The 26517-nt window shown below is 36.6% G+C and overlaps 1 protein-coding gene across 3 annotated transcripts in view; it reads right to left on the bottom strand.

Annotated features, from left to right (window-relative positions):
* DENND4C (DENN domain containing 4C) overlaps window positions 1-26517 on the bottom strand; it is a 130690-nt gene that overhangs the window by 29388 nt on the left and 74785 nt on the right. For 2 of the 3 annotated variants that reach the window (XM_049895036.1, XM_049895038.1), the window contains exons 14-26: window positions 26410-26445; window positions 26194-26324; window positions 24128-24260; window positions 19566-19772; window positions 14761-14889; window positions 14437-14581; window positions 14015-14161; window positions 9292-9414; window positions 8104-8250; window positions 4490-5658; window positions 1570-1747; window positions 793-902; window positions 82-257 (exon numbers count right to left, since the gene is read on the bottom strand). In XM_049895036.1, coding sequence (XP_049750993.1) covers window positions 82-257; window positions 793-902; window positions 1570-1747; window positions 4490-5658; window positions 8104-8250; window positions 9292-9414; window positions 14015-14161; window positions 14437-14581; window positions 14761-14889; window positions 19566-19772; window positions 24128-24260; window positions 26194-26324; window positions 26410-26445 — 2831 coding nt within the window. The remainder of the gene's footprint in view (window positions 1-81; window positions 258-792; window positions 903-1569; window positions 1748-4489; window positions 5659-8103; window positions 8251-9291; window positions 9415-14014; window positions 14162-14436; window positions 14582-14760; window positions 14890-19565; window positions 19773-24127; window positions 24261-26193; window positions 26325-26409; window positions 26446-26517) is intronic. The other variant, XM_049895037.1, reaches the window with a different exon arrangement.

The raw sequence follows: 26517 nt of genomic DNA, 5'->3' as shown, positions 1-26517 counted from the left end.
CCAGGAGTCACACCTTCTGGGGTGGGGTAGGGGTGGGGGACTTACCTCGTAAATAGTTAAGCAAACTTTTGCAATACTAACCTCGCAGAACTCCTCAAGTCTTTAAATTCTACGTTGAGAAGAGGCAAGAAGTTGCTTTTACAGAATGGACAGGTTGTATTCAAATTTGAATCATCGGCAGTCCACCCAGCCATAATTTCTTCATCATAAACTAAGGCTCCACAAGCTCTACACTGTGAACAACTTGACATCAAGACCTAAGAAGAGAAAAACGCAGACACTGAAAACATCTGTGGTGAAAACTAGGATCCCTGGGTGATGCAAATGGTTTAAGCCCTTAACTACTAGCCAAAAGGTGCTGGCGGTTTAAACCCACCCTGTGGTGCCTCGGAAGACTGGCCTGGTGATCTGCTTCTGAATGGTCACAGCCTTAACAACCCTGTGCAGTAGCCCTACTCTGCATACAATGGGAGTCCACATGAGTCAAACATGACTCAACGATAACTAACAACAATGGTGAAAATTTATCTTAACGGGCCATTTTCCTGAGATAAGCACAGAGTTTTATTTATTCTACTGATCAAATATGGAATCAGCAGTTCTATTACTTTATATGCAAAAATCACCAGTTCACTACCTTGCTTACCTAAGACACCAAGCAAATTCAAAAAAAATATTTATTTTATTGTTCTGGCCACAAGGGTGTCATGGAATTCTATTAAACGCCATTCTGAAATAGAAACATAATATGCTCACATCCATTTTACTATGGGAAGAATACAAAATTTTTACCTCCATTGCACAATTCTGATAGATGCTAGACATGCTAGTATTTTGAGAAGAACCATGTTCTGATTTTTCAAAGTCCTGCCCTTTTATGCCTCTTGGATATTGAACTTCACCTAGAGAGAAGCATTAGAAGTCATAATATATTATGTGGGAGAATGTCCTTATTCTTAGAAAATGCATACCATAGTATTTATGAGGAAAATGTCATGACATCTGCAATTTATTTTCAAATGGCTCAGTATAAAAATATATGTGTATATATACATGTATATATAGAGACAGAAAGTTAACAATAGTTAACTAAATATAACTAGAGAATATAAGATTGTTCATTATATGAGTCTTTCAACTTTTCAACATGTTTGAAATTAAAATTTTTTAAAAACACCATATAGGAACTGAGAGCTAAAAAAGTTCAATGAAAAATCCAGGGTTCTTAAACACTGGTATATACGTCTGGTTCACCAAGACGGCTTGTTAAAAATACACAATACAGTCTCACAATTCCTAGCCAAGGCCTTGGACACCTGTATATATTTTTAAACCAACTCCCCAGGTGATTCTAATGCATACAAAAGTTTGAGAACTAATGTTATAATCCACAAATATACACAACTAAAGACAAAATTGGTGAGTACTTGCATATCATATAAAATGATTAAAAATCTATCAGATCACCTCAACAAATGGGATTTATTGCACTGGGGAGGGGGGATGGGTAACTAAATGAGAACAAATAAACAAGGATTAAAGGAAGAAGAAAAACCTCATTCCCCGTACCTGCTGGGTAATGCAATTTTCCTGTATCTCCACTGCTGCTGCTACTGCCAAGGCTGGTGTTGCTCTGGGTAAGTTCACTCGAGACCAACCCTGATATACTCATGTTAGCCGACATATTCTCTCCCAAAATATGGTCTTCTAGGCCAGCTGGGAAGCTGTAATCTCTATTGGTTTCCTCCTTTAATTGAAAAGAATAAAACTCCACATACATAAGTGATACCTTCTCTACGGGAATATATTTACCCCACCCTTCTCAGAACTGAACTCCTCTATAAGCCTTAATAAATCATTGTCTCCAAATTTCTTAAAATCATGAATTCTTCTCACTATTTTTTTTTTTATTACTGGGAATTTCCTTTCTATATTCAAGCATGCATTCAAGCAACGACTTAATGCCAAAAGATTTTGCTGTGCCCTTGGTGTATGTTTGGGGCGTGGGGTGTCTCTCAATACTACTCTCATAAAAAAAAAAAAAATTTTTTTTGATAAAGGAATTCTCGGAGCTCACTGTTGTCAAAGGAATCAGGGATTCCAGTACAAGCTGAATAGGGGCTTTAGAGTCAGGCAGCCGGATCTTGATCTCAGCTCTCCATCACTTTACTAGGTATGTGACCTTGGAGAAATTACTCAGATTCTCTAACTTTTAATCATTTCACCTGAAAAGTATGGATAATATGAGTCTTTTCAAAAAAGGCTGTTGTGATAATTTCAGCTGGGAATATGACTGTTCAGAATAACAACCGACACTATTACAGGACTAAAACATGAATAAAGTTCTCAACACTGCAGTTCTTGACTATTATATAGTGATTGTTGGAACTTTGGTCTAGATAGCAAACATCTCCATAACCAGAGTTCCCTTCTTAGTTGGTGTTCACTTTAAAGAAAGACTTGTATCTTCCTTGTTACAAAACCATGTTAAATAATAAAACACACTTTAAACACAAAGAGGCAAAACAAGAAATTAAAAACACTTGTAATACCAAGATCCAGAGAGTATGATCAAAATCTTTAAGTGTATCTTTCCAGTGTTTTTAAAATATCCACACATTATTACATAATACATTATTTTCAAAACATTTCCATACTAGGCATAGTTTTCATAACCTAATCCTTTCATGTAATTTATTTTAGTGTAATTAAATCTTTTATATTATTTAAATTTCAAAAATTAAATGGCTCATTCTGTTGTTTTTTATTGTAATGCCAGGTGAAAACACTTTGGAACCTAGCTTGTTTTGTTGTTCCCTGACTTTGTTAGCTTTTTCAATACAAAATGAAGTTTGTCGTCATATTGATATTCAATATTATACTTCTAATTCAATTAATATTTTGTCCATAGAATAAAGTTTTCCTTCAAATGGTATATAAGTTTTGTTTCTGCAATTTCTGTTTCCATGTCTTATACTTGTATTTAGAGCTTTAGCAATCTGAAACTGATTATCTTATCTTGCAAATTCATGCTGTTTTAAGCCTCCATGTTTTTCATATTATTCTCTCTCGGATACACCCTTACCCTTCTGCCACCTCATCACCTTGACGAACGTAAAATTTCAAATTTGTCCTTCAAAACGAAGCTTAGATATCATCCGATTTGTTTTTTCTGGACAGCCCTATACTGAAACCTCTTCTAGATATCGCGCCATTCTTTGCTATGAGAGTGGTTAAGAGTATAGACTCTGAAATCAATCTTCCTAACTTCAAATCCTAGTTCTACCACTCACTGGTTGTGCAACCTTGGAAAGCTAACCTCATTTATAAAACATCTCAGATACCTCATTTATAAAACAGGGATAACAACAGTGCCCACCTCAGGGGGTTGATATGAAAATTAAATATATGTATATACATATTCATATTTCAAAACAGAGATATAATTTATGACAGTACCTAGAACATACTAGTTACAATACTAGTAAACATTTATAGATATGTCTTTTCTACCGAAGTACACAAGTAGTGTATAATTTTCTGAACATGGTGAAATTTCAATTAAATCTTTTTCGGCAAAAAAAAAAAAATGATTTCCTCTATTGTCATAGAGAGATCCAATGATTAACTCTCTTTACAATGATTTTTAAAATAATTCATTTTAGTAGTTATTGTGGGGAGAACATACACTAAGTCAACAGTTTCCACACGTGTAATTCAGTGATACCGATTACATTCTTAGAGTTGTACAGCAGTTCTCACCCTCTTCTGAGTTGTTCCTCCCTATTACCAACATAAACTCACTGCCCTCTAAGTTTTCTATCTTTGGAGTTGTTGTTGTCAATTAGATCGCATACAGACAGACCTTAAAAAAGCACAATGCTCAAGGCAGACATTCCTTACTGGTTAAGCTAAATTACCGTTTGGTTTTAAGGACCAGGACTTCTTGTAAACCACACACACATCTCTGAAGACTCTAAAAGTACCCATAAAGTGATGGGTTCACTCCATCATTAATATGGCATTAATGTTTGATCCAAACACTAACTGTTAGTGTTTTCAAATAAATAAACTTAACGTTTTAATTTAGACTAATATGGAATTATATAAAGAGGCCCTGTTGGCTCAGCTGCCATGCTAACCGACAGGTCGGCAGTTTGAACCTACCGGCTGCTCCACGGGATAAAGATGTGGCAGTCTGCTTCCACAAACATTACAGCACTGGAAATCCTATGAGGCAGTTCTACTCTGTCCTATAGGGTAGCTATGAGTCAGAATCGACTTGACGGCAATGGTCCTGATATTCTATTTTTACATTACTAATTTTCTCACATGTGTATTCAAGTCATTTCAAAAGAAAGAGAATATGTGTAAAATTTTAAAATATGAAAACCAAACTAACAAGACATCTCTAAATAATAATGTATGAAAAAATAGAAACTGCAAACATTTCAGTATCAGACAGACTATATACATAAAACTTTCTTACCTCATCATCTGAGTAGTTATAAGCAGATGCTACGGCTACCCACATCTTATTGGCTACTGTTGCAGCTTGTTTCATACCAGATTTCAGGACATCGATCTTGGGCCCTGACAGTATATTATCCAGCTTTAGCCCTGATAAGGAATTTACTACAGAGCTCAACGAGCCATGTGGTGAGGAACGCACCAGTGTTGATAAAGAAGTTGGACGTTCCTTGTACGATCGAAAAGGAGTTTGCTGCTTGAAATGCCCAGTAAAAGTATTAGACCTGGACACCACAGGAGCGCTCTTTTCACCTTCAGGATTTTTCTGTGCTGAGGAGCCATGATCTACAGGTAGGCTTGGTCTTCTCTCCAAGGGGTGAAGAAATGCAGTGCTAGTGGCAGACTCCTTGTTTCCCTCTCCATGTAATTCCATACTAGAAGACTTGTTACCCAGGGGACTTTTTAGGTTCATATAGCTCTCGATTTCATCAGCTAGATTACGTGCAATCATTGGCAAAAACATTTTATCTTCAGAATCAGGGGTTTTTTCTCCTGTACATTCAGTGGCTAAAAGAGACAAAGGATCCAGCCCAGCTTCCACATCTTCTCTTTCGACAGCTTTAGCAACACCGTAGAAGCTATTTCTCTTATTTACTGGATCTTTGGGTTCTGCTCTCAAGTCTCTGCACTGATTACTATTATCATCCTTTTGTACACTATCACATGCATCCTGTGTCATGGTAGCTTTAGTTCCATTATCATCAACTACGGGTTCTAGGAGCTCTTGGCTCTCCTCAAGCATCTCTAACACCGGAGATGACCTGTGCTCCGACTCCCAAGTGCTTTCAGACACACGCGTCCTAGTATCAGCTGGATGGCAGCTAACACTCTCCAAGCTCTGTGGTTCTGAGACATGAAGTGGAGGAGCCTTAGGACACGTCAATGCCGCTGTCAGAATCTTGGCATCTGCTCCCATCATGATGGCCATTTCACTTGAATTCAGATCCAAGCTGCTCTTCTTAAGCAACATCCCTGCTCGACTTTCAGAACTGAAACTGCAACTCCTCGCTGGAAAAAGCTTTTGTCTTTTTTCTCCTCTGTCACTACTCTTCTTAAGATCAGTAACTTCACTGAACTCTGCGTCTGCGACTGGATCTGGAGTAGAAAATGGCACATTTGCTGTACTACCTAAAAAAGAATAAAGTACGATTATTAAAAATTAGTCCCTAATTTCTAATGTAATGTTTACAAAAATGTTTTTCTGACTACAAATGTGATGCATGCTCAGAGTTAAGAATCAGAAAATAACAAGAGGTATAAAGGAAAAAGGACAAAAAAGACTTCAATCCTGCCTCTCAGACAGCCTTTCAGCCTCTGCGCAGCCTCTTTAAAATCATACACACATGGAAAAAAAAAAAGGATCATTCAATATATGTTGTAGACATGTGTAGTGTTCACAAAAATATACATTTATCAATAAATATAGGTCTTTAAATATTTCTTACATTTTAAGAGTCTTACATTCAATTTAAAAAAGGTATTCTCAGTTAAACAGCAGACCTGAAAAATTATAATCTCTTTTATTTTTAGCTTTCAAGTATTCAATTCAACAAATAAATATATACCAGGTATTTATAATCAGGAAGGAATTACATATTTGCTATAACTAAACCTTACTGTTCCAAAGTAAAAGAACTGCCCCCAAATAAGAATCCAGAACAGAGCGATTAGAACTGCCAAATTCCAAGATGATGGATAAAACCTGACTAGTTGAAAAAATTTTCAGATATATTCATTCCTTCAACGAATATGTGAATGCCCCCTAGCACCCACTGCATGGGGTGCTAGGAATACAATGGCAAAGAACACAGACAGGATCCCCGCCCTCACAGAAGTCGTAGCCTTACTGGATCAAGTGGCACAAAATATGCCGGTGACTGCAGGAACCTCCCTCAGCTTTGGGGGAAGCAAGCAGTCTTTTTACTCTTTGCTATTATGCAATTTTTCACTCCAAGGCCAAAAACTACTTCCTATTTGAATCATTATTGGAACTTAAGTCTATCCATACCTATTTAGAATTATCTTTTTTTTTTTAAAGCACAATAACCTTGGAGCTTCGGGGGAAGAGCTGCACTTGATATAGTCTTTTTTAATTGTTCAAATTGATTTAAAGGTTCTTTTTAATCTTCTAACCTAGTGACAACCAACAATTATACCAATTAAATAGAACTAATAATATGTATTTAGAAAGATTTTAAAGTTTTGTGGGGGGATTAAGCTAGCCCATTTTACAACTCCAAAATTTGTACCTGCTTTGAACACCCTGGTGGCACGGTAATTAAGAGCTCAGGCTGTTAACCAAAAGGCTGGCATTTCAAATCCACTAGCCGCTCCTTAAGAAATCATATGGGGCAGTTCTACTCTGTCAGAATCAATTTGACAGCAATGATTTGGTTTTTGGTTTTGAACACTTCTATCAAAATTTGAGAAACGGATCTTTGCAAATATTACTGGATCTCATAGTATTTGCAGGAAATTGGTGGCATATTCTGTTCAGTCTTATAATGAATCTGATTGCTTCGTATACTGGCTAAAGCTCCATTACTACATCATCCTCTCTTAATAGAACAAATCTGCCTAGATGAACTATGGAAATCAGATAAGAAGGGAAGGAAACCCACCAGTACTCAGGCCATCTCTAGTTTAATATTCTTAGACGATTTTAAAACTTTGATGTAGAAAACTCTGCCCTCCTCTTTTTCCCAATAGCTTGGGACAATGGGGTCTAGAACATATGTATCAATTCTCCTCCCAAAAAATCTTTAGTCCCACCTCTTGAGCACCACCCAAAAAACATAATAAACCAAACTCCGTATCAAGTAAATACAAAAAGAAAAGACATTAGAATAAGGAGGATTTCTACACTGATTTAAAAAGCTGAACAAATTCTTTTCTGTGAAATCACACAATAGCTACATTTACAGATAAGACGGCTGACTTTGGAGAAGTGAACTGTAGCTACTGCTAAGGTGGGGCAAAGAAGAAACGGCCAACTTCATTGTCCTTTAAAATCATATACATGGATGTATGTCTTAAGGGGATGCAGGAGACATACAACATAATTGAAACTAAAAAAACCCAATCTTCAAGGGAGTCACACACAACAGAGTTATCAGTTACAAATACTTAACTGCAGATGAGAAGTGGCTCAGGGTACCTATAAAAACTGGGCCAAAATTAAAGACTCACTGGTACATCTGTGTACAGTAGAAGTGATATGAATATTCCCCTTCAGCGACAGGAACTACCCAGCCACCCACAGCCTTTTGGACAATCGATCACATCACTACCTGTCTGTTCTGGATGAGTAGAGGCCCTACAATCCTCCCTCATTATCTACAATGAAAAAGAGGGATCAAACTGAAAACAGGCATAAAAACAAATCACTAAACACTCTACATATCCTCACTTTTTAAAAAGTTAAATACTTATAGATAACAACTTTAACTTCTTTAGCCCATTTCTAGGATTTAAACTTAATTCTGGTTCTTTTGCATGCCCATTACCATTAAGTAAATAAAGACACATACATACCTGTAAAGAATATTTAATAACCAACATGCAGAGACTCACCAGTGCTACTTATCCTGCTGTTGATATCAAATACACTAGATGGAACTTTCACGATACTGCTGCCCCATGCAGGAGATTCACTGGGGCTCTGTGGCTCTGGACTAGGTTGTGACTGACTGGTCACAAGAGCAGAGATATCACAGACCTCTGGAATAAAATATTTAGATGTTACCATTTCTGCTTTCGTCAATATTGAACAGAAACCATACAGATTTTTATATATTTTTTCTCTCCAAGTTGGGGGGAAATGGGTGAATACACGACTGTTTTATTATTGATTTACTGTATGCCATAAACGCTATCAATACTGACTGAAATAAATGCTTTATTTTAGTAGCCAATCATCCTAACTTGAGCTTCAGCCTTCAGTTACACTCCTCATTACTTGGTAACGAGGAGAGGGGCTCGTTTCTACGTAACTCTGGAGCATAAAGTAAGTGGCATCATCAAAAGCGTGCACTTTTGTGCATGAGGATAAGGAGGAGAGCTTGTTGTCAGGAGGCCAGATCTTCCTCTGTGCTCCCCTAAGATGATTACTACAAAGCAACTTCAGTGGGTCCTAGAAAACCCGGAAAACGACAGCGGCTATGTTTGACCTACCAATGAAAAAAACCCACTTAGATATCCGAATTACTTCTAGTGAAAGAGCATTTTAAAATAAAAAGGGCACTGGAGTACAAATAAGGAGCCCTGGTGGCACAATGGTTAAGTGCTCAGCAGCTAATCAAAAGGTCTGTGGTTAGAACCCACCAGCTGCTCCAGGGAAGAAAGATGTAGCGGTCTGCTTCCGTAAAGATTACAGCCTTGAAAATCCTATGGGGCAGTTCTACTCTGTCCTATAGGGTCACTATGAGTTGGAATCGATTTGACGGCAATATGGTTGTTTTTTTTTTGTTTTTGTTTGGAATACCAGTTTGATGGCTCAAAGTTTAGTCCTGGTTCTGTCACAAAGTAGCTATGTCACTTTATCAAATGAATACCTCAACTGGGTTGCAGTTTCCTGCAAAATGCAGTCTCTAAGAGTCTCTTCAAAAATTCAGACTAATAAAGACTACCTTATATAATAGTACATAGTGTCTTATAAGCCACACCTTGTATTTCTGAAAGTTATCACCAAAATGATCAAATAAGCTTTTTAATTAACACAGGTATTTTTCTAAGTAAAGCTGGTAAACATCAGTACTTAACCTTCTGTTTGCATTTTTGCTCTAGTGGTCAATTCTCTTGCTACTTGTTCTTCAGGCACATGAATTTCTGCACCATCCTTTATAAGTTCATCCTTAGACCCATAGCCTTGGTCAGACTGACCACCTGTTAAAAAGAATGCAGGCTTACATATAAGTGTTTTCATACACTTACTATCCACCTAAAAAATATCAAGAGGAAATTCCACTGATCTACACCACAATTAAACTTGGAGAAAAGCAAGACAAGAAAGCCCACAAAGCACACAGAGCATTTTTAAGCAATGATAAGAAGCAAAGAACAATAGAAATAAGAACATCGAAGACTAAACACCATTACTCATTTGGAAGCACTAAATCTCAATTTTCTTATCTGTCAGTGAATATATTTGGACAAGATGTTTTGAAAAGTCTCTTTGGAAGACCACCTATAACATGGTGCCTTTTGTGAGGAGGAATGAAAATAAAGCATACGTATCTGCTTACTTTAGCAAAAAGAAATATAAGAATTCTAAACTGGAAAACAATACAACTGGTTACCTATAAGAGGTGGGGAAGAATAGGGTGAAAAGGTTAAGAGGAGGAGGAAACTTCTCTAAGTATGGCTATTTGTATTACTTTTATTTTGGGAAATGTATTAATTTCTACATATTAAAATAAATCAACAAATACGGGGGCAGGGGCTAAAACTGAATGGAAACAGAAACAGATGAAGCCTAGTATATTTTATATGAATAACATAACCACACTGAAAGGACTGGTGAGAGGATGAACTCAAATAACTTTGGAAATACACCTTAAGCGTTAAGGATATATAATAAAATCCTGAACTCTTTAGTAAGCTTCTTCTTAGAGAGAAGTAGGTATAGCAATTCTGAAACTATTTTATGTGTACTGTAGGATTGTACAAATGAGTAAATGTGATGATGTAGCTGAGAGTCAAGATTCTTACTGTGGAATGAGAGATTTTACAAAAAAAGGAATGAGGAGAAGCAAAGAATAATTTGTCTTGTAAGGCTGGAGTGGAATTGTAAGTATTTCTCAAATACGCAGACATATTTTCTAGCTCTATCTGCTGAAAGAGTCTAAAGGCAAACACCCTGGTAGCAGTAACCATATGTAGAACCCAGATTTTGGTTTCTAAAATCTATGCTCCACTTACAGGAAGCTGCAACCCTTGAAGAAATGACTGATTCCAGAGTGTAGGCAGGGAAGGTACAAAATGAATCAGGGTCATTTTGTCATGCCAAAAAGGAGTGCTCAAAACGTAACGGGGGCACATATAAAGGACATAGGAACCAGCTTAAAGGTGCTCTCACTGGTCAACACTGTGATAATTTGAGGATCGAATATAAAGAGCAGTAATGGATAATAATCCACTAAATAAAACAGAAACCCATCAGTCCATATTGAAAATAAATACAAAAGAAAAAAAGGGAATCTTTCACATACAATAAAATGTCATCTTATAAACTAGAGGGAGTCACAGAGTTGGCAAAATCACTGCTTTTGCAACCTTCTTAGTAAAAATCGGGTCAATACTTAAAATACGGCGTAAGGTCTCTCCCCCACCCTGGCATGTTTAAAAGAGAAAACTGTGATTAGAACGAGGAGAATCTTACATGGTCTGAGACAGTCTCCTCACAGACTGCTTATTATCTGCAAAGAGGGGAATAGTAACTATGCATAGAGAAACGAGAAAACACTATGACCTGGTGCTCAAAATTAATAACACAAAGGAGGGGCAGACAGACATGATGTGCCTTTGGGATATGATCATCTGACAAGGATACAGCATCACTATGCAGTATAGGCATGGATGCATAACCTAATCACAAGAAAACATCTGACAACCTCAAACTGAGGAACAGACTACAAAATAACTGAACTAAATTCTTCAAAAAAGGTCTAGGTCATAAAAGACAAAGAAAGGCTGGATAACTGTGGCAGGTTAAAGAAGACTGAAGACAGGGGTGCAAAGTACTACAACTGGACATTAGGAAAACTGACAAAATGGAAATATGGAACGTTTTCCTGAGCTTAATGACTATACTGTGGGTATGTAACAGAAAATACTACTGAAGTATCAAGAGGTATAGAAAAAGGGCATGAAGTATGCAACCTGCTCTCAAATGACTGAGAAACAAAAATACAAGTATACAGAAAGAAAACAATAAAGTAAATAAGACAAACTAAAAATGAGTGAATCTGGATAAAGGATATATGTGAATTCTCTGCTGTAAGTTTTAAATTACTTCAAGCTAAAGATTTTAAAACATCTATTTTGGCTTTAAAGTTCTATAATTTAAAGTTGAAAGTAAGACCAGTTACTAGAGAATCAGTATACAGGATGTCACTGAAAGACCCATAAAATATGTAGTACATCTTCCAACTTCTATCACTTACTTCATTGCCACTCAAACTTTGGGTGTGCCATATAACAAAAGAACTAAACTTCTTCAAATACTGCTCTTTAGAATAACTTCAGCCACATTTTTATCAGCCACTCGGCAAATCTAGTAAAGCAATATGGTGCCATGAAACCCACACTGGACTGGGATCTAGGTAAACTCGTTAAACCTAAGTATGTCCCTAACAAGCTAACCAACTCAATATCAGGTACCAAGTAGGAAGACTCTAACAAACAATCCTTAATGAAAAGAGCAACTTGAGTATCTGAGCTCGAAGCCTCTCAAAGTATCCAATGACATCACCAGAAACCCAATAGAGAAACATCACTGTAAATTCAGTATCTGGGCTTCAGTCGTTTGAAAGTGCAGCTGAAAAGACATAAATGAAAGAGGGATCTGAAAGTTCTTCCCCAATTATTGGAGTCTTTATACCAATTCTCAGAATGACTTAGAGGTCATTTTTTCCATTAAAGGAGGACTATGCTGCCACTATAATGAGACAAACTTAAAAATCTAGAGTGTTGTTTATTATTATTCCTGGTAAACTGGCTTCGGAACAAAAAATTATTTCACTGGTTTTTCACAAATGAAATCCATTTCTCCTATAAATATTCGGGCAAACATACAGAAGGTAATTCATCTGCACAATAAGGGAGCTTTAAAATGAAAGTCACAAAAATTGCTGCTTGTTGAAATAAAGTTAATTTGTAAACATGATCAAAACTTATAGTCTTATGTTGACTTTCAACAATTTAGACATGCTTACAAGAAGATTTCCTTTTTAATTATTGTACTTTAGATGAAGGTTTACAGAACTAGCTTCTCATTAAACAATTAGTACACATATTGTTTTGTGACATTGATTACCAACCCCACAACATGTCAACACTCTCCATTCTTGATCTTGGGTTCTCTATTATCAGCTTTCCTGTCTCCTCCTGCCTTCTAGTCCTTGCTCTTGGGCTGATATGCTCCTTTAGTCTCATTTTCTTAATGGGCCTATCTAATCTTTGGCTGAAGGGTAAACCTCAAAAGTGACTTCATTATCGAGCTAAAAGGGTGTCCAGGGGCTGGGAAGGTAATTTTTAACACAGAATTCCATGGACCAGTTTGAAAACGCAAAAACCACCTAACAGCTTCTTACACAACAATAAATTCAATAATGCCCATAACACTGCTTGACACACTGATGCTACAAACTAACCTGAAATAAGAATTAAAGCAAGGCACAGTGTATTTTCAAATGTGATAACGAGTATGTTGTGCAAACTGACCACAAACTGTTAGTTGGATATTTTTAGTGGAGTCTGTATGATTACACTTATTTGAAGAAGAAAAACCAGGAAAACTAAACTTGTTTTCTACTTGTAATAATACTTAAAGTACAGCACAAGGTCTCTCCCCCACCCTTGCATGTCAGCAAAATTTAACCTAATAAATGGGAAATTACCTGAAGTAGTTAACATTCAAGGGTAGAATTAATGCACACGTGTATCCACGGCTTCACGTCATATATGTCTGTCTGCACCCCACACCGTGACAGCCAAGGACAAATGCAGCACCAAGAAACAGCACAGAGCAAAAAGCAGAGCAACAAAGAGCAGAGAAAAGGGTACTTCAGTCATTGAGACAAGTTCATCAGAAGAAGCACAGGAATTAGACTCTGAATCTTTTTCAAGAAAAGCTTGAGATATTAACAACAGCAACAACAACAAAAACACAAGAAGGATGTACGACACGCAGGTACCTGTCCAATGTGCTGCTTTAATTACACTTACTTCTGCCTTCAGAAAACAGGTTATGCCCATAGTTACGTATGTAAAAAATAGCTTCTGTGGTTGCTCAGGTTTTTTACAGTGTTACTTAAATTAATAAATACGCAATCAAATATCTTTTCTCATGGCATTTGACTTATTTTCTTCCCTCCTTAATATTCGTAATCTCAAAGCTTTAAGAATTTTCCATTTGGTAAAAAAAAGATTTACAAGCTGTGTTACTAATGTTCAAGTTCATTAGCTCACAATCCTTAACAATTACGCTGTGCACTTCCACAAATTAATGACGAACAAATACAAAGAGACTGTTTCGGAAGCATCACACTACAGCCTTGTGAACAGCACTCCAACGTTCATTTTACACTACAGGAAATAAAGAGAAGTGATCTGAGGTAAGAGGCGTAATTTCTTCCCTTACTAATAGAGAGTATTTTTAAAATGTTTATATTGCACAAACTCAAGAAAGGAAAAGTTTTTTTTAAAAAAACGAAAAGACAACATGAGAGTAAGTGGAGGGTTAGTAAAATCCAGATTTTAGTACCTGTGCTAGAGTGATTATCAGTGGAATCAAGCCTGATTAAATCTCTGACGAAGACTGTGTGCTCCCCACTGTTAGCATCATTAGAACTATCCACGCTCCCGTGGCTCACCGTGTCCCCATCACTTCCACCTGTGGCACTCTGAGGAGCTAAAGATAAGGACAATAGTTCAATTACCCATGCACTGACGACCTCTGAAACTAAGCATGAATGGCCCACAGTGCATTTAAAGTTGCAGAACACTTTCTAAATTTCTGAAAATGACAAAAAGTATTTCGGACGAAGGTAATTCCTGTCTCTAGTTGTGCATGCCATTATCAAGAAAAATTTCATCCAAGTTTTTTACTTCAAATAGTTAAGAGTTCACATGCCTATAAAAGCTCACGGGTCAACAACAAAGCATCTTTCCAGTCACACGTATTACCTGCTATTGAGGAGAACTGTGACTTTGGCACAGTCCTTTTAAGTGGCTGCCTAAATTGTGCCAAGCCACGCACCACATTCCGTACCTTCGTCCATAAGAAAATACCACTGCGGGTACTGCTAGGCCATGAGCTCTCCAAAACAACCTAAAGGTAAAAATAATGTTTATTAGGAATTGGTGATTTAAAAAATATATGTATACATACGCACACACTCATAAAAAATTACAGCTCCAAAATCTCCTCTAAGAGAGATGTCATAAATAAGTATTTAAAAAATTGTTCCTAATAAGCAGCATATATTGCCTAATTTCAACCCTACTCACCTTATTATAATAACCATAAGTAATGGCATTTGGCTTTATCTTAGCAGCTTTCATTTCAAATAAGACTCTCACTGCTAAAACCGGATGGTCCCAAAGTCCACAAAGTTGCATTACTACTCGATAACACACCTAACAAAAAATTAACAAAAAAATCAGTAGTTAGCATATTACTCTGTAACTTGTAGAGATTTTAAAACAAGTTTATTCAATTCTTCTTCTCATAAAATCATTAAAAGCACTATTTTCTCCTATGTTCTGGTTTTAGAGTCTCAGTAAATTATTTTAAAACTTATTCATTAATGGAAATACCAGCACCATTTATTAACTATTTCACATAAGACCTATGTTTGAGTAACTCCGTCCACACAAGAGAAGGACTATTACTCGCCATAAATTGAAATGGAATTCATTTTAAAAACTGAGTATGATTAAAATAGCTCTCTACCCAGGCACTGTTTTATATTCTAAACCAAACTCATCATAAAGACAGCATTTCCAGAATGCCTGTATAACAAAAAGGATTCTGTAAACCTGGTATGCTGTGATATTATTAGCAAAGGCTTTTTGGAAGACTCGTGCTTACCTAAGAGGGCCAGATTCAATAACAGGACAAGTTAGTTAGGAACTCCTAAAAGTGAGAATCTCATAAATTGGAAGAAGGTAGAAATCATAAAGAATGAAACATGAGACACGGGAAACCCAGGGTGGAAAGGATGAGTGTGCAGTCACATTGCAGGGAGAACAGCTAGGGTCACATAAGAACATGTGTATAAATTTTTGTATGAGAAACTAACCTGAACTGTAAACTTTCACTTAAAGCACAATTAAAAAAAAAATGAATCTGAAGCATCCCTGGCAAGGAGTGAGCCAGTTTGCATAAACACTGACAGGGCAGCCACAGACTGCTGCTGCAACTTGATTTGTGAATAAGGAAACACTCATACAGAAGATCCTCTTCTTGGGACTTGTAAATTATGTTTCATTAACCTCAGGACAAAGTTGGTTAACAATTGTGAGTACCATAAAGCCAAAGGGCTCTCTCTACAAAATGAAAAACCAAAAAGACTTGAGAAATGGTATCTTATTGAAGAGAATAGAAGAAATGAAACAGGAAAAGAGCTTTTGAAGAGCTAGAGAATCATCAAGGTCAGTATTATGAAGCTAGAAATGGCACAGCATAACTGAAGCGGAGGAGGTCAGAAGCTGCCAGTCACTGTGTAAATAAGTAGGGTAAGTAAGTGTTAGGGAACGACATGAAAGGGGAACAAGTTAAAGAGCTAGGTGGCTGTGGGTTACAGAAGAGTGCAACACAGGGCTCTTCAAACATCTAAAGAACGAGCTGTCACATAGAAGATGGAGTGCACAATTTGTGCCATTCCAAAGAAGTCAAATACGCGGAACTGAGCTCAACATAGAACACACATACTTCCTAGCAATTAGAGCTAACTCAAACATAGGCAAGATACCATGTTACATACTTTTTATAGCATATCTCAGCTTTAGGCTGAAGTTGAACTAAGATATCTTAAAAGCTTCATTCAACTGTACAACTGTGTGAGTCATGAAGAAGTAAATAATTTTCTGTCAAATTGGAATTAATCTGAATTATCAACACTATTTTAACCAGTGAATTCATTCAGAAGTCTGCACCGTGTTCTCCCAATGTTTCCATGTTTATTTGCATAAGAGCCAGGGACTAACTGAAGAAATAGTAATAATGCCAGGGGTAGAATTGTCCATTGTAGTATTTTGTTGCCTATGACACAGTATCTCCTGGATATCTGTGGTAGAGGAAAGATGGCCACAAATTCTTTGGTGCTCCTCCCATTGAGAGGTCTCTGTCTCTCCTCCTGAACTGAGGGGAAAGGGCTCCTGAGGCTACATGACCGAAAGAATTCTGCACAAGTGACACTGTGCCAGTTTCTTCGCTCAGGAGTTAAGAAACTGGTAGCTTCCACTTTCTGTCTCTTGAAACACTCCATCCTAGAGTTCTAAGCTATTATGGAAAAAGTCCAAGTTCCACACAGAGAGTTCTGAGACTACACGGAAGGACAGGGGTCTATGTGAGCCCAGCCTTCCAGCCAACCCTGCCAAGGTACCTGGCTAGCACTTCAGGTAAGCGATCTGGGACCCTCAGGACCAGACGAGCTAGCAACTGATTACAACCAAGTGACCCCAGTAGATGTGACGCGGGACAGAAAAATTACTCAGAATCCTTCCTAGATTCTCAGCACATAAAATCATGAGGTTTAATAAAATGGCTGTTCTAAGCCACTAAGTTCTGAGGTGGTTTGTTACACAGCAATATACAACAATGGCTGTATAAATAGAGGAAACAGCATAGGAATAAGCTTGACACAAGTATTTCATTTTTTATTGAAAGTATAATAAATAATATTAAAAGCAAAATGCACTACGTCTTTTAGCTTTAATGTAGCATATTCGGCACATATACTATTTCTGGGGCTTCTGAGGAGTTTTAATTTTTAAATATTTAATGATGTAACAGGAAGAACAGAAAAACTGCTGAAATAAAACATTAGGCATATGAATGAGACAGTGAGTTCTCATGAAATATGGACCTAAAATTCAGAAACCATTTACTGGCAGGTGACATTATGTTTATATTATTTCATCTAAGTTTCAATTTCTTTCTTTGTAAAGTGTGGCTAATATATAAATTGTCTCACAGAGTTGCTGGGAATACCAAAGGAAATAATGTATGTGAAAAGTTTAATGTGCTATTCTATGTGTAATCTATAAACAGACAAAGAACATCAAATATATCCAGCAAATATTAATTCTTAAGTTTTAAAATAAACATTAATTTCTCCCAATTGCAGAGATGCAATTACTTTAGGAGGCTACAAATTTGTCAACATAATTTGTTACAAGTAGAAACAGAATAATTTAACCTCGAAATTCCAAACCTTATATCATGGCATTTATTAGGAAAATATTCTAGAAACATTTTTAGCTTAGTAGACGTAATTGCTGCATGTTTGAAAACAAGAGAATTTAATTGTGAGCACCAGAGATTACCATAAAACTTTAACACCTACCAAGGAAAAACTACTTTTAGGGCCATTTGTGATGTGTCTTATGAATTTATTATTTATCAAGGCCACTTGACCAAGTACTTCCTCTGAATTTAGAGTACAGTAATACAATCATGATTTGTTCTCTTTAATGGCATACTTTCAAACATTTTAAAAATACTTTATACTTCACTATGCTTTTCACAAAGTCCCTGGGTGGTGCAAACAGCTAACATGTTTGGCTGCTATATGAAAGGCTAGAATTCAGAGCTGCCTCAGAAGAAAGGCCTGGCGACCTACTTCTGAAATACCAGCCACTGGAAACCCTCTGGAGCACAGGTCTACGCTGATGCACACGGGTCACCGCGAGTTAGAACCGACTTGACAACAACTGGGGAACTGGGATGCTTTGCACAAAGTTAAAACACATTTTAGATATAAAAACTAACTCTATCAGTACCAGAAATAATAAACAAATTTTTAAAAACACGAAAATGTATGATGTGCAAAACACATCTTCTGATCAAGTGCTTTGAATTTCCAGGTTATTTTGTAAACACTAGATGAAAGAAAATGTAATCAAATACGAAAATGGTAGTTTAGTTCTTGTCTTCTAACTTTATATTTTTTATAACATAAATACTTACAAAAAAGTGAGTTTCAGTGTGTCCAAAAGCATTATCAAACCTTAATATTGTATATGCCAAATGAGTTTCCTATCTTTTTTCTTTTAAAAAATAAAAAATCAGTTATTGTACAAGCCTCCTGTGTGCTCTTTCCTCTTAAATCCCATTTCCCATCCATCCCTGTGCTCTCGTCCTCTGAATTTTTATTTTAAATTCTATTCTGATTCTAAATATTATTCGTATTTATATTTATATTAACATGTAAAGTATTTCTAAAGGGAAAAATAACAAAGACAAAGGCTAAATAAATGCTTCCGTTTCAGTTTCCTCAACTGTGAGTGGATGAAGCTACCACCTACCTTTAGGGTGGTTCTGAGGCTTTAGAGAGATTATGCACGTGAAATGCTCTGAACAACATTCACTGGGTGCCTACTATGAGTCAGGCACTACTCCAGTCACTTCACATATATTAACCAACTTTACACTCAACTCAACCTAATTAGGAAGGTATTACCTTTATAATCTACATTAGTGGTTCGCAACTGAGGGTAATTTTAGCCCGTAGGGGACATCTGGCAATGTCCGGAGACATTTTTGATTATCAAGACTGGAGTGGGGGGCTGGAGGGATATGCTACTGACATCTAGTGAGTAGAGGCCAGGGATACTGCTAAACATTCTATGATGTACAACTGGACAGACCACCCCCCCAAAGATAAAGAGTTTATATGGGTCAAAGTGTCAGTAATGCCAGATTGAGAAAAATCTGATCTACATTTTCAGATGAATAATCTGAAAAAAAAGGTAGGTTACATAACTCACCTTAGGACACAGATTATAAGCGGAGAGCCACCTGCTAAAAGCCTATTCTCTATCTGCTCCCTAATAAAGTTACAGTAAGAATAAAAAGAAGTCAGTATTATTTTCTGTTTATCAAGGCAAACAACCTGGTTAGTAAGGAGGTCTCTGCTTCATCTCAAAGAAGTTAAAATAAACAACATATACTAAGTTCTACGAAACCGATGAACAGTTTTACCTTTCCCACTTAATGAAAAATGTTTGGGGAACTCTTTGAAGCAACTGAGAATTCATTTCTCTTAAAAATAAAATTTATCTTAGAAATAAGGACTCATTATACTCGCCTCATCGAGCGGGTCCACATCTGTTTTCCTCATCTTAATAAGCACATCACAAGCCTGCTGAAGTGCTTTCACCTTGGGATGAGAGACTCTGACATAGGCTGGGAGACAGATGAACCACAGGCTGTAACAATGACTGAACAGGCACTTGGCCCACTGGGGTGGATTTGTATAACATCTCTTGGCCAACTTATGAGCTGTTTTTATCTCCTAAAAATAAAATATTAAGATATTTGTTAAAATAAGGGGTGGGAGGAATGAGCAGTAAAAGAAAAAGACAATTTTAACATGTAAAATTTGACCCCCAAATCAAGCATTTTGTAATTTTACTTTTGTGGGTGGCTTTCTACGTGGTTCTTTGAACATATTTCTATAGTAGCACTTTGCTGTTGTATTTTCTGGCAAGAATGTTTCCCGTAAGAGACTAGAAATTTCTAGGGAGAAGATCATTCATACTCATCAAACATAGAAGGCGCTCATATTTGATGGATGAAAGGATGACTGAAACCATATACCCCAGATTTAACCACTGATAACTTACGAGTTCCTCAATCTCAATATCATTCTCAATCTCATTCCTAAAAAGTGATATTCTTCCCCCTCTTCTCCCTGCTAAAATTTAAGATGCCCTAGGCTAGTTCCTGCCAAGATTCCCACTCTACCCTCCTTAGCCATTTTGTTGTTGTTAGGTGATGTTGAGTCGGCTCCAACTCATAGTGACCCTATACACAACAGAACAAAACACTGCCTGGTCCTGAGCCATCCTTACAGTCGTTGTTATGCTTGCACTCATTGTTGCTGCCACTGTGTCAATCCACCTCGTTGAGGGTCTTCCTCTTTTCTGCTGACCCTGTACTCTGCCAAGCATGATGTCCTTATCCAGGGACTGACCCCTCCTCACAACATGTCCAAAGTATGTAAGACACAGTCTCGCCATCCTTGCCTCTAAGGAGCATTCTGGCTGCACTTCTAAGACAGATTTGTTTGTTCTTTTGGCAGTCCACGGTATATTCAATATTCTTCGCTAACACCACAATTCAAAAGCGTCAACTCTTCTTCGGTCTTCCTTATTCATCATCCAGCTTTCATATGCATATGATGTGACTGAAAATACCATGGCTTGGGTCAGGTGCACCTGAGACTTCAAGGTGGTATCTTTGCTCTTCAACACTTTAAAGAGGTCCTTTGCAGTAGATTTACCCAATGCAATGCATCTTTTGATTTCTTGACTGCTGCTTCCATGGCTGTTGATTGTGGATCCAAGTAAAATGAAATCCTTGACAACTTCAATCCTTTCTCTGTTTATCATGATGTTGCTCACTGGTCCAGTTGTGAGAATTTTTGTTTTCTTTATGTTGAGATGCAATCCATACTGAAGGCTGTGGTCTTTGATCTTCATTAATAAGTGCTTGGAAACCCTCGCGACATAGTAGCTAAGTGCTACGGCTGCTAACCAAGAGGTTGGCAGTTCAAATCCGCCAAGCGCTCCTTGCAAACTCTATGGGGCAGTTCTACTCTGTCCTATAGGGTCGCTATGAGTCGGAATCAACTCGACAGCAGTGGGTTGGTCTTTGAGTAAGTGCTTCAAGTCCTCTTCACCTTCAGCAAGCAAAGTTGTGTCATCTGCATAACACAGGTTGTTAATGAGTCTTCCTCCAATGCTGATCCCCCGTTCTTCTTCATATAGTCCAGCTTCTCGGATTATTTGCTCAGCATACAGATTGAATAGGTATGGTGAAAGAATACAACCCTAACACACACCCTTCCTGACTTTAAACCAATCAGTATCCCCTTGTTCTGTCTGAACAGCTGCCTCTTGATCTATGTAAAGGTTCCTCATGAGCACAATTAAGTGTTCTGGAATTCCCATTCTTCACAATGTTATCCACAATTTGTTATGATCTACACAGTCGAATGCCTTTGCATAGTCAATAAAACACAGGTAAACATCCTTCTGGTATCATCTGCTTTCAGCCAGGATCCATCTGATGTCAGCAATGACATCCCTGGTTCCACGTCCTCTTCTGAAACTGGCCTGAATTTCTGGCAGTTCCCTGTCGATATACTGCTGCAGCCATTTTTGAATGATCTTCAGCAAAATTTTGCTTGCGTGTGATTTTTTTAAAATAATTTTTATTGAGCTTCAAGTGAACGTTTACAAATCAAGTCAGTCTGTCACATATAAGCTTATATACACCTTACTCCATACTCCCACTTACTCTCCCCCTAATGAGTCAGCCCACTCCCTCACTCCAGTCTTTCCTTTCATGACAATTTTACCAGTTTCTAACCCTCTCTACCCTCCTATCTCCCCTCCAGACAGGAGATGCCAACACAGTCTCACAAGTGTCCACCTGATACAAGTAGCTCACTCTTTGTCAGCATCTCTCTCCAACCCATTGTCCAGTCCCTTCCATGTCTGACGAGTTGTCTTCGGGAATAGTTCCTGTCCTGGGCCAACAAAAGGTTTGGGGACCATGACCGCCGGGATTCCTCTAGTCTCAGTCATTGCGTGTGATATTAATGATATTGTTCTATAATTTCCACATTTGGTTGGATCACCTTTCTTGGGAATAGGCATAAATATGGATCTCTTCCAGTCAGTTGGCCAGGAAGCTCTCTTCCATATTTCTTGGCATAGGTGAGTGAGCACCTCCAGCGCTAAATCTGTTTGTTGAAACATCTCAATTGATATTCCGTCAATTCCTGGAGCCCTGTTTTTCTCCAATGCCTTCAGAGCAGCTTGGACTTCTTCCTTAGTCTGTGTTAACTCCTTCATTGACTGATTCCTTAAAAAGACCTATTCCTTCACAGGCAACATGGTCTGGAAAAGACTGTGGAGCTTGCTACCTAATAGATAGTTATACCCCCTACTTCCGATTTTTATTCTGATTTAGGTGGGAGAAAGAACAGGTATCAAAATCATCTACTGAGTTTATTAAACTATACATACTCCCAGAAACTACAGAGCCTTTCGGATCTGTCAGACTGCCACTGGTGTGCTCTGCACCAAAGACTCCTTTGCTAGGATGTGCTCTAAATAAAAACATTCTGATGTATTAATTTTACTTTTGAGCTTCATCTCCATAAGACTTAGAGATATATTTGAAAATATATCCCCTTGTTTTTCTAAGATCTTAAGGTCCTTTTCTTTTCCAGAGAGCCTGGAAAAAAAATTCTGGTGAAAATGAGATTTAGAAACTGAGTAACAAAATTCTCCCCTTTCAGAAACTTGCCTTTATCAAGATGGACACAGTAAGAAAATACTCTTTGGTTTCCCCTTCTAAACATTGAAAGAAACATGTAATGTACAAAATTAGGGGAATACCTCAAGGATTTTGGGGATTATCCATGAATTGGTAAAACCTGAACTGAGAAATTCATTCTGGAATTTTCCATGTTTCGAAGACCCCCAAAATATCAGTATATGTATAAAGGGTGTTTAATTTTAACCCACACCTAACTATAGCTTCACTCTTTATACTTAAATCAGATATAGTATGAAGGAAGATGTTTAGGCTGTCCCAAGTTAACTCTCTTGAGAAGTCAGTATTTAGTAGAAAAGTGTATTTACATTAACCATCAGAGAATGCAAATCAAAACCATAATGAGACACCACGTCACAACCACTAGAAAGGCTATAATAAAAAAGAAAGATAATAACAAGTGCTGATGAGAATGTGGAGATATTGGAGCCCTCATACACTGATGGTGGGAACGAAAAATGGTGCAGCCACTTTGGAAAACAGTTTCAAAGTTCTTCAAAATGGTAAACATAGAGTTACCATGACACACTCCTAGGTTTATACCCAAGAAAAATGAAAACATATATGCACACAAATACCTGTATATAGAAGTTCATTGCAACATTATTCATAATAGCCAAAAGTGGGAACCAACCAAATGTCCATCTACTGATGAATGGATAAATGATATATACATAGTATATTCACACAATGAAATATTATTCAGCAAGAAAAAGAAAGGTAGTACTGATCTGTGCTGCAACATGGATGAATCTTGAAAACATTATGCTAAATGAAAGAAGTCAGGCACGAAGGACCATATATTGCAAAAGTTCATTTATGTGAAATGTCAAGAATAGGCAAATCTATAAAGACAAAGTAGATTAGTGAATGCCTAGGACTGGGAAGTGTTTAACATCTAAGGAGTGTGGGGCTTCTTTTTTTATGGAGTGATGAAAAATTGTTCTAATACTGATTGTGGGGAGGTTGTACAACTCTGTGCACATACTAAAACTCACTGAATTGCATGCTTTAAATTGGTGAATTGTACAGTGTGTGAATTATAGTTCAACAAAGCTTTTTTTTGTTTATAAAGTATATCTGGTTCCCAAGGGTTCTTTTAAAGCATAAGTTAAGCATTAAAAAACTTCAGCCTCAATATTTTAGGTAGGGTTGTAAGAAATCTATTTTAATTCAACAATAACCATAATGGGTCTTCAAATGGTGGCTGTGGGTAATGATTCTAAATTTTGGGCTGTATATTACATATTTATATTACCCATTTTACATTAACATATATTAAAACAAATAATACTTGACCTGTTTAGTTCTCTTGGCCATGAGAGCTGGACTGTTTGTAATGCTATTCCCAGTAGGATGTCTACTAAAACAAAGTTTCAACTCCTGCGGTCTGTCAAAAAGCTTAAGGTCCAGTCGTGGAAAGTATTTGTAACTAAAATAAAAAGCAAAAATAGAACTGTTGATTTAAAATACATTAACTCTTCATATTGTTTCACTACTTGGTTAAGAAATGAAGTACTTCTATGCCTCCAATGGTACCTAATATTATCCCCCAAAATTCATACATAGAAAAAAAAATTTCAAATATATAAGTTGATATGGTTCTAAGATACACAGGCTACCATGTAGGAAACTTTGGCTTCTCTCTATCGCATTTATTACTTTTTTTCCCCACTTGTTACTTTCAACCATTCCCTGAAAACAGAAAACCCTGATATCTTGACAGAGGAATTAAGCCTTTCAATAGCACCCATGGATTAAACGGCAATTTATATTTTAAAAATAATAGCCAATACAAATCATAATTTTAAGCTTCTCTTCATAAAGTTACCTTGCATTGGCATTTGGCATTTAAAAGAAAAGAAAATATGATAATTTTATTTCAGGGATATACCACAATTTAACCAATTACTTAGTGTTGGGCATTTTTTATTTCTAAATTTTTTGCAGTAAAATATCTTTGTGCAGGTGTGTTTGTGAATATCTTTGCTTAATTTCTTAAGATGAGTACCCAGTAACAGAGTTCGCTGGGGCTAATGTTCATCAAAAGTATTAAAATTATTATTATCAACGTGAAATTATTTCCTGGAAGGTTACAGGTATACACGCCAACTAGTAGCATAACCTATTCTCAATCTAACAGCCAAGGTTAAAAATGTTTATACTCATTTTGGTTTGCATTCTCTGAATACTAGAAAAGCTGAATATGTTTTCATATTGACAATTTCAACTTCTTCTTGGAAATGCCCTACTTATTTCTTTTGGCCAGTTTTATTCTGGGAGATGTTACCTTTCCCTATTTGATTTCACCTCATGGGTCAATATATGGATTCGAATTTACAGTAGGTAATGCAAGGCAAAAATGAATTCTATAGTCTACATGAAATCAAAACAGTACTTAAGCCACTTAATTAAGCCAATAGTAATTAAGCCACTCAATCCCTGTCCTGGTGAGATTGTATATTAGTTCTATACTTTTGGAAGGCATTATTTTGCATTCCCTTTGACCCGTAAGTTGTACTTTTAGGAATATAGCCTAATAAAATAACTGTGTATATACACAAAGATATGAATAGCAATGAACTACAAACAAATCCACAGTATTAAATAAATCCCAATAAATGCATGCAATGTGGTCACTGAAAATGACATGGCACGAAAATACTTAATGTCATGGAAAAATATTCAGATGGTTTAATGGAAAACACAAGTTACAAAGAATGAACAAGATGAACTCAAGATTTCTTTTCAGAAAACATATTAATGTATAAAAAGACAGGAAAAGATTTATATTCAGTTGTTTACAGACATTACATTAGTGCTAAAATGATAGATTTTAGTGTTTTTTTTACTTTCTAAATTTACTAAACTGTATTATTATCACAATAATAAAAAAAATCAAATCCATTTTACTTTCGCAAAAGATTCTCATTTAGATCCTATTCTTTTTATTTTAGTTTCTTTTAATAAAGAACAATTTCTGGCCCTCTAAGTTTTCTCAATATTTTACCAATTTGTAAGAATTTCACAGATCTTTAATATTAGCTAACAACAACATTATTGGCAACAAAATCATCAAGGGGGATATAATTTTTTTCTTCTTCAGACTTGAAATTTTTAAACATTAAAATATGGTTAAACAAGTGTTTAGGTGAATAATGAACAACATCTAGCTTCCCTTCCAATAAGGTGATCCAATTCTAATTATACCTGGTGGCATCACCACGAAATAGTCATCTCCATTAGTTCACTGAATAAATGTTGAAAATAACCTTCCAAATTATTAACACATGTATTTACTAATAATCACAAAAGAAACTATCAAAGGTGTGACTAAGCATCCCTTAAAAATAATTTCCCACTACCTGTACTTTGGTGAAAGGTCCTTTCCATCATCAGGAGGTGGCTCTGGTGGCATTATGAATACAGTGTGCTCACTTTTCTGTGAGTCATCTAGCTCTATCAATTTGGTATCTTCTGCTGAATCAAAATCAACCTAAAAATAATTATTTTCTCCATTTAATTTGTATATTAAGTGATTTCCAATTTTGAATTTTAACACAAGTCTAAGAAAAAAATACCTTCTCTGTTTTCTCTGTGCCTTTATCAGGAAACAACTAGATAAGGAGAAAAGAGATTCTTAATGAAAAACGCCTACTGTGAGTTAAACAGATTTTAGTCTTAAAATT

Source organism: Elephas maximus, chromosome 9, assembly GCF_024166365.1.
Source record: "Elephas maximus indicus isolate mEleMax1 chromosome 9, mEleMax1 primary haplotype, whole genome shotgun sequence".
NCBI lineage: Eukaryota > Metazoa > Chordata > Mammalia > Proboscidea > Elephantidae > Elephas > Elephas maximus.
Note: the sequence above shows the minus strand (reverse complement) of the source record. Positions and strands in the feature narration are given on the sequence as shown.